This window comes from Protobothrops mucrosquamatus, unplaced genomic scaffold, assembly GCF_001527695.2.
Source record: "Protobothrops mucrosquamatus isolate PMUCROS unplaced genomic scaffold, P.Mucros_1.0 scaffold_103, whole genome shotgun sequence".
Classification (NCBI taxonomy): domain Eukaryota; kingdom Metazoa; phylum Chordata; class Lepidosauria; order Squamata; family Viperidae; genus Protobothrops; species Protobothrops mucrosquamatus.
Genome location: NW_015386179.1, coordinates 2964 through 12727, shown reverse-complemented (window position 1 = coordinate 12727; position 9764 = coordinate 2964). Strand labels below are relative to the sequence as shown.

Below are 9764 nucleotides of genomic sequence, written 5' to 3'. Positions count from 1 at the left end.
TGCAAAGTTCTGCTTTTCAGGTGACTTTTCATCAATGATATTTCTCATACTTTTAAATGCTATTGATCTAAAGAAACCTACAGTCCATTTCCCCAATATTTTGCTGCTAATAAATCTGAAAACTGACATACATCACTACCAAAAATTAATTTCTCATATTTCATTGTTTTATAAGACAATGGGAGAAACGATCAATAAAATTATACTCAGATTAATTATCAAAGATTACTGAATGTTCTTTCCAACTTCCTAAAAACCATTGATGATTAATATGTGCCTCCTGACTAGCAGTGTTAATATGTACTGTTTTATAATGCATTAGGAATATTTCAGTTAATATTGCATAATGCAGATTTACGAAAGGGTATAATCAAAGCTGATCAGGAGATTAACATGATTTTAATACCACATAAAGTTTCAAGATGGTTCACTTAGTTCCATTCCGAACTTGCCCACTTTCAACAGGCTTTCAAAAGATCCTGCTGTATTTGATAAAAGAATGTAATAATTACAGAAGAAGTTCCTTTGATTTTTTTTTCAGTTGTGTGGCTTCAGACAAGCACACTGTTCCTATTCCTGATTGATAGGATCTCACTAACTTACAAAGACATGACTACAGTGTCTGATTTGGAATCCAACTTCTGACCAATGCTTTTTCCAGGATGGGTCTCTAATTGTATAAGCTCCTCTCTCTTCCATTGCTCTTCGTTGTACTGTATCTGTTGCAAGTGAGTTACTACTCCCCTCAAGAAATTGATTGGACAAGTTCCCCCTTGCAAATCAGACATACATTAGAGACTAAACTTGCAAAGTGAATCAGTCACCAATTCTTGACTCACAGAGTCTACTCTACTCTACTCTACTCTACTCTACTCTACTCTACTCTACTCTACTCTACTCTACTCCTATTCTATTCTATTCTATTCTATTCTATTCTATTTACTCTATTCTACTCTACTCTACTCTACTCTACTCTTCTACTCTACTCTACTCTACTCTTCTATTCTACTCCTATTCCATTCTTCTCTACTTCTATTCTATTCTATTCTATTCTATTCATATTCCATTCCATTCATATTCCATTCCATTCCATATGGAATTGAGAATGAATTCTACAGATTCTTGGAGGATTGGTCTACCCACAAATAATAGCCTTGATGATGCTTTTTTATCTCATGAATAGCTGACCATGGGTACCAATTTTTGCCATCCCATTCATATTTACAAGCTTTGTGAGTCCTTTGCATGACAAAGAATACAAAACAAGATTGCCTATTGGTTTGATCCAGCAGGAGTCTTCTAACATCTTCAGTTTTCTGAACAGTTCTTCATGGTTTTGGGGGTGCTCTGATTTACACAAACATGGGCACACTCCTCCTTTCCAGGGACAACCAATCTGAAAGTGCTTGAGGTCACCACCCTTCATTTGTACAAGAGGGACACCATCTTAATCCTCCAGAGTGTAGCAGCTGACAATCCTATTTGAACGCTTTAGAAATTGTCTTCCCAAAGCCCTTCCATTCAGTGTATTCTTTTTTTAGTATGACAGGATGTGAAAGCTCCTTTGTTGCTAAGAATCACCACAATATTTGAATATATTCAAGGATTCTCTTGTGGATAGTGTCCTAAATACAGCTGGTGATGATTCAGAGACATGTGCAAAGAAGAAATATTAGTTTAGTGTATTCTGCACTAACCAACAACTTCTAAATCTATTGATTGAAAGTAAACTTAAGGCTGAGTTAAAGGAAAGTATGTACATTGTGTGTGTATGTGTGGGGAGAATAGAAATAGTCTTTTATTCAAAAGAGGAGAAGCTTTGATCATGTATTTCTGGTCACCCATCTTGATTTTTATTACCTCCTGTGGACACCCTTGTGGATAAGGAGAAGCTGTTTAATTGTTAATTAACTGGTTAATTGTTCTGTCAGGAAGTTTCTCCTTAGTTCTAGGTTGCTTCTCTCCCTGATTAGTTTCCATCCGTTGCTCCTTGTCCTGCCTTCAGGGGCTTTGGAGAATAGCTTGACTCCCTCTTCTTTGGGGCAGCCCTTGAGAGATTGGAACCCTGCTATCATGTCCCCCCTCGTCCTTCTCTTCGTTAAACTAGACATACCCAATTCCAGCAGCCTTTCCTTATATGTTTTAGTCTCCAGTCCCCTAATCATCTTTGTTGCTCTTCTCTGTACACTTTCTAGAGTCTCAACATCGTCAAATCCAGAAACCTGTTACAGGTGGAGTAATGTTTTAGAAAGAGATGGGGATGATATCACAAGTGTCCATTCAAATCAACCTATAAGACCTTCCCTTTCAGCAAATTGGCACTGGTGGCATGTTTTAGAGAAGATGCATGAACTTCAAACTATTTCCTTCCTTCCACGCTGGCTACAGGACGGCTTCTTCATAACCTGGCATTTATGACATGCTTCCTTCAGCTTCTGATAGTCCAGTGCAAAGTGGACTTGCAAGACTAATGTCAGCCTTACTAGATAGACCAGACAGAAAAGACGATGAGATGAGCTAATGTTACTTAAAGATACATTTATTGTAAAATTACATAGACAGAATCTTGCAAGCCTGAAAGTACTGTTTAAATCTCCCCCACATCTCCTATACCCATGGTGGCAAACCCATGGCACGGGTGCCAGAGGCAGCACTCAGAGCCCTCTCTATGGGCAGGTGTGCCGTCGCCCCAGTCCTAGGCCTTCAGCTGGGTTTTATAAAACCTTTTCGCTTTAGGCCTCCGCCGCCGTGTGCAAAAAAAAAAAAAAGGTTCAATCAATCAATTTCAACTCCTCGCGGGGAAAAAACAAAGATCTTGCAAAGTTGGAATTGATTGATTGAACCACCCAGTCTGCCGTTACCACCAAGGGCCATGCCCACCCAATGGGCCACGCCCACCCAGCACCTGACAATACGTAAGTGGGTTTTGGGTTGCAGTTTGGGCACTCGGTCTCTAAAAGGTTCGCCATCCCTGTCCTATACAGTCCAAGAAAATAGGGAGGGTCCTTTAATTTATTAGTGTATAGTAAAATATAGCATATTCCTATATTGCCCTTCCTTGGCAACCTCATCAGCAAATAAATACAAACACATCGGTGTCAACGATCCTACCGGACTCCTGGATAAAGAAGGACACGAAGGCAAACAATGGACTGTCCTTCACCTTCCACCCCCCCCCCCCCGTCCTGTATGTCGAGCCCGGGAGGGCTCGACAATCGGTGGATAATTTCTGTGCGGGCAATTTAAATGTAGACAAAGCCGCCTGACATTAGACTGAATGACTGACTCCATCCATCCTTGGGAATCTCTGCAAAGCAAAATTTCAGAAGCAGATTCTGTTTTGAATTCAGCAGACGCGGAATAAAGACTTGGTAGGAAACAGTTGCAAGAGAATTTCTCTGCCCAATGGCAATATTTTTAGGAGCAGATCTACTCCGTCAGAGCAGTTTATTGTACTTCTACTTTCATGCTAACCCAAAGGTACACGAGGCAGCTTTTAAATCAATGCAGTTAAGCCGTATACGTCATTTTTAGTTTCAGCGGATTTGTTTGAAAGATCCATTAATCGCATCCAAGGGCAGGATTCCCCTTTCTAAAAACTGGTTTACTTTTCTCCATATTTGTACAAACATAACCAAAGCTGCACTCTAGGCAGCCAAGGGGTGGGGTGGTGGTGGTGGGAAATCAGCAAGCATTAGGTAGCCCTGAAATTTGCATGGATATGAATATATTCTGTGGAACGCAGTGTAATGGAAAAATTAAGAAACCTAATGATTACTCAGTGACAAGAATGAGGACAAGGTGAGGTCTAAAAATGGGCTGGAAAGAGCGATGGAATGAAATAGCTGGGTGGGGAGGGAAGGGAAGGGAAGGAAAGGAAAGTCAGATGGGAGGGGAACTTGATGACTGCACAAGGAAAGCAGAGTAGAAATGACATCCAATACCAAGATAAAATTGCAAGCAGAAGCATTCTGTGGTCCCATAGACACTTTTACATAATCAGCAGAGGAAAAAAAATAAAATACAAGGCAATATTTATAGCTCCGGGTTGAATTGTGGAATCCTTGGTGGCCTCTGGGTTTTTACTTGTTTTCTTGCAGACGTTTCATAACCCAACTAGGCAACTTCATCAGGGCTAGAAGGGTGTGGGGTTTCTTCTCTGTTTATATATAGTAGCTTTCCCTGTCAGCATTGGTGGAAGTGTTCTTGGTGGAGAGAGGAAGCTCGCCTGCCCGGAGCCGAGATGGTGGTGTGCATTGCGGTGATCGCCAAGGAGAACTACCCGCTCTACATCAAGAGCCTCCCCACCGAGAACGCGCTGAAGTTCTACTACACAGTCCACACCTCGCTGGACATGGTGGACGAGAAGGTCTCGGTGCTGGGGAAGGCGCTGGTGGACGAGCGGGAACTCTATCTCGACCTCCTCTACCCCACTGTAGACTACAAAGTCTATGGCTATGTGACCAATTCCAAAGTCAAGTTTGTGATGGTGGTGGATTCTTCCAACACAGCACTCCGAGACAATGAAATCCGCAGTATGTTCAGGAAATTGCATAATTCTTATACAGATGTCATGTGTAACTCCTTTTACAATCCTGGAGACCAAATCCAATCCAGGGCCTTTGATAACACGGTGATGTCCATGATGGTTCAAATTTGCTGAAAGTCCTGCCTCTTCTACCAGCTCCTTAGACTGAAAAAACCTACACCCTGCACTGTTTGATGTTCTTCTGTCCTTAAAATAAACTCCTTTACTCAAAAAAAAAAAAAAAAAAAAAAAAAGGAAGTGTTTTGGTGGTTCTTTGATTAGGCTGTTGTTATTTGTTTTTTTTTTATAAAGATTTTATTGGGGTTTTTTTCCATAAACATATGTTAATTTTTCCAATCAACAAGCTGTCTGGGATTAGCTATACTAATACATATTCAATTCCTAATCCTTCATTCTTTCCTCTAACCAACAATAAAATAAGTTGGTTAGAGGAAACAGACCAACCTATCAAAAACAGTGCCATAAAAAACGAAATTAAGATAGGCAAGAAAATGGTAAGTGAACACCTGTCTAGCCTAGACAAGTTCAAATCACTAGGACCAGATGGATTACACCCCAAGGTTCTTAAGGAACTGGCAGATGTGATCTCAGAACCACTGAACTATATTTTTCAAAGATCCTGGAGCACTGGGGAACTACCAGAGGACTGGAAAAGATCTGATGTAGTTCCCATCTTCAAAAAAGGGGGAAAAAAGGACCCAGGAAATTACAGACCTATCAGCCTGACCTCAATACCTGGGAAGATTCTGGAAAAGATAAACAATGAATCAGCGAACACCTACAGGCAAACAAAGTCATTACTAAAAGCCAACACGGGTTTGTCAAAAACAGATCATGCCAGACAAATCTTATTGCATTCTTTGACCAAGTGACAAAATTAGTGGACCAGAGGAATGCTGTGGATATAATTTACTTGGACTTCAGTAATTTACTTGGACTTCATTTGACAAAGTAGACCACAACCTACTACTTGAGAAGATAGAAAAATGCGGGTTAGACAGCATCACCACCAGATGGATCCGTAGCTGGCTGACTGGCCGTACTCAGCGTGTGGTCCTCAGTGGAACCGCATCTACATGGAGGGAAGTGTGTAGTGGGGTGCCCCAGCGCTCTGTTCTGGGCCCATTGCTCGTCAACATCTTCAACAACGATCTGGACGAGGGGATAGATGGGGAACTCATCAAATTTGCAGGACACCAAGCTGGCAGGAATAGCCAACACTCCAGAAGACAGGCTTAGGATACAGGAGGACCTGGACAGACTTGAACACTGGGCGCTATCTAACAAAATGAAATTCAATGGTGAAAAAAGTAAGATTCTACATTTAGGCAAGAAAAACCAAATGTACAGGTATAGTATAGGGGGTACCTTGCTCAATAGTAGTAACTGTGAGAGGGATCTCGGAGTCCTAGTAGACAATCATTTAAATATGAGCCAGCAGTGTGCTGCAGCTGCCAAAAAAGCCAACACAGTGCTAGGCTGCATTAACAGAGGGATAGAATCAAGATCACGTGAAGTATTAATACCACTTTATAATGCCTTGGTAAGGCCACACTTGGAATACTGCATCCAGTTTTGGTCACCACGATGTAAAAAAGATGTTGAGACTCTAGAAAGAGTACAGAGAAGAGCAACAAAGATGATTAGGGGACTGGAGGCTAAAACATACAAGGAACAGTTGCTGGAATTGGGTATGTGTAGTTTAACGAAGAGAAGGACGAGGGGGGACATGATAGCAGTGTTCCAATATCTCAGGGGCTGCCACAAAGAAGAGGGAGTCAAGCTATTCTCCAAAGCGCCTGAAGGCAGGAGAAGAAGCAATGGATGGAAACTAATCAAGGAGAGAAGCAACCTAGAACTAAGGAGAAACTTCCTGACAGTTAGAACAATTAACCAGTGGAACAACCTGCCTCCAGAAGCGGTGAATGCACCAGCACTGGAAGTTTTTAAGAAGAAACTGGACAGCCATTTGTCCGAAATGGTATAGGGTTTCCTGCCTGAGCAGGGGGTTGGACTAGATGACCTCCAAGGTCCCTTCCAACTTTATCATTATTATTATTATTATTAAGTCCCAAATTTGATAGCAGTCTGTGTCTTCTTTATCTTTCAGTCTCATAGTTAATCTGTCCATCTCTGCACATTCCAGTATTTTCCTGATTATTTCTTCTTCTGATGGCAATCCTTCATTCTTCCGGTATTGTGTGAAAATTATTCTCGCTGCTGTGGTGATGTGTAAGATTAAATAAAGACTCTGCTTATTAATCTTTTCAGACATTATACCTAATAAAAAAAGTTCAGGTATAAAATCAACTTGTTCACCCAACATTTTTTCTAACCACATATGTATCTTTCTCCAATAAGCCTTAGCCTTGCCACATGTCCACCAAATGTGGTAGTACGTGCCTATATTATGTTTACATTTCCAACATCTATCTGACATATTTTTAAACATTTTTGCTAATCTTGCTGGTGGCAGGTGCCATCTATGAAACATTTTATACAAGTTTTCTTTATATGAAGTTGACATTGTTAGTTTGTAGTTTCTCTCCCATAACATTTGCCATTTTTCTAGTTCTATATTATAGCCAAAAAATTTTGCCCATCTTATCATTGTTTCTTTCACTTGTTCGCTTTCCATTTCCAAAATGTAACAAAAAATTATACATTTTCTTAATTAATTTCTCATCTGAGGTTAACCTCAGATGAGAAATTATTTGATTCTCTGAGTTGGTACTTCCTTGAATGGGGCATTGTTTACTGCTTGGCTGTTGGTCCAGTATTAATCTTGGTGTTAACCGATGCTTATCTGAGTGTTGATTGCTAGTGAGCAGCTGTTTTGGTCTTTTTGCCTAGCACTGATGATGTTAGCTACATGTACAAGATGGTAATACATTTTAGAGAAGGTCTAACAGATGCACCCAATGCCCCTTTGAAATACTTCAGCCCCAAACATTTCGTGACATGGATGTCTTCACCAGAGCTCCTTCCAGGAACCCCTATCAGGAAGTATTTCTGCACTATTGGGAAAGTCTGTTCAGAAATGTTTCCACATGCAAATCCTCCTCACACTTCTGCTGAGTGTCTGCAGGCACACATTCTTGTCTCTCTGATGAAGACAACAACACATTTCTCCTTGAAAGTAATTCCTCAGGCAGCTTCCTGGTGACACAAGTTGGGTGGGGAGACCTGTCCTTCCCCCGCATCTAGCAATTGTTGACAGTTTAACACGCTCACCGAAAGTGGAAAAAATATGAGTTAATACCACTTTATACTGTAAATGTCTTGGTAACTCCACACTTGAAATACTGCATCCAGTTTTGGTCACCATGATAATAAAAAAGATGCTGACACTCTAGAAAGTGCAGAGAAGAGCAACAAAGTGCAGAGAAGAGCAACAAAGAGGCCTGGAGGCTAAAACACGTGAAGAACGGTTGCAGGAATTGGGTATGTCTAGCCTAGAGAAAAGAAGGACTGGGAGTGACATGATAGCAGTCTTCCGATATCTGAGGGGCTGCCACAAGGAAGAGGGGGGTCACCTGTTTCTCCAAAGCACTTACCGGCAGGATAGGAAGCAACGGATGGAAGATCATTAAAGATAGATCCAACCTAGAACTAGGGGAAAAAATCCTGACAGAACAATCGATCAGTAGAACAAGTTGTTTCCAGAGATTGTGGGTGCTTCAACACTGGAGATTTTTAGGAAGAGATTGGACAACCATTTTTGTGAAATGGTATAAGGCTTCCTGTTTGAGCAGGGGGTTGGACTAGAAGACCTCCAACGTCCCTTCCAACTTTGTTATTCTGATGCTTTAGAGAGGACTAAATTAGCGACAAGAGACTCAACTGGGAGGCAACCATACTTGGACAGAAGTCTACATTCAGATTTCTTGGCAGTGTTCAACTGGGACAGAAAGCATGCTTGGGAAGAGAAAGAGAGAAGGGATTGGTTTTCCTTGCACCATTAAAACTGGCAAATTCAGATAGACCGTGGTGACAATGATTTTTAGACTTGAGCTTCTGCTTTGTCCAATGAGCACAAGTGAAGAGTGAGTTTAAGGGTTCGCGTAAGTCGAGTCTTTCTTAGGGTCTCCTAATGTGAGCTTTTCCTGCTTTGTGCCCATGACCTTGCCCCCTTTTCCTCCTCAGTCCAGGAGTGAACATAGAACATAGAATCACGGGGCTGGAAGGACCTCAGAGGTCTTCTAGTCCAACTCCTGCTCAAGGGAGGTGAATGTATACCATCCCAGTCAAATGGTTGCCCAGTCTATTCTTGAAAACCTCCAGTAATGGAGCATTCAGAACTCTGGGAGACAAGTATTCAATTGATTCATCGTCAGACAATTTCTCCTTACTTCTAGGCTCGATCTAGATCATGCGAAGTATTATTACCACTTTATAAAACCCTAGTAAGATCAGACCTGGAATACTGCAACCAATTTTGGTCACCATACTACAAAAAAGATGTTGAGAGTTTGGAAAAAATTCAGAGAAGAGCAACTAAGATGATCAAAGGCCTGGAGACTAAAACATACGAAGAACGGCTGCAGGACTTGGGTTTGGCTAGTCTAAAGAAAAGAAGAAATAAGGGAGACATGATAGCAGTGTTCCAGTATTTGAGGGGCTGCCACAAAGAAGAGGGGGTCACATTATTCTCCAAAGCACCAGAGGGCAGGACAAGAAACAATTGTTGGAAACTGACCAAAGAGAGAAGCAACCTGGAATTAAGGAGAAACGTCCTAACAGTGAGGACAATCAACCAGTGGAACAGCTTGCCTCCAGAAATCGTGGGTGCTCCATCACTGGAGATTTTTAAGAAGAGACTAGACAATCACTTGTCTGAGATTGTATAGGTTCTCCTGCTCAAGTGGGGGGCTGGATTAGAAGACCTCCAAAGTCCCTTCCAGATTCTATTCTATTCTACTCTACTCTACTCTACTCTACTCTACTCTACTCTACTCTACTCTACTCTACTCTACTCTACTCTACTCTACTCTACTCTACTCTACTCTATTCTATTCTATTCTATTCTATTCTTTCCTCTGATGCGTGGAGAATAAGTCAATCTCTTCTTCTCTGTGATGGTCCCTCCATTACTGGAAGACAGCTATCTTTCTCTTTGTTAAACTAGATATACCTAGTTCCCTCAACCGTTCTCCATATTATTAAGCCTCCAGACCCCTTATCATCTTTGTTGCTCTTCTCTGCACACTTTCTA

At 41.3% G+C, this 9764-nt stretch overlaps 1 protein-coding gene across 1 annotated transcript; it reads left to right on the top strand.

Annotated features, from left to right (window-relative positions):
- Window positions 1-4243: 4243 nt before the first annotated feature.
- LOC107287202 (trafficking protein particle complex subunit 2-like protein) lies at window positions 4244-4756 on the top strand. Its single transcript, XM_015815683.2, has one exon. It carries the CDS (start codon window positions 4244-4246, stop codon window positions 4661-4663), a length of 420 nt encoding a protein of 139 aa, XP_015671169.1. The 3' UTR covers window positions 4664-4756.
- Window positions 4757-9764: the final 5008 nt, after the last annotated feature.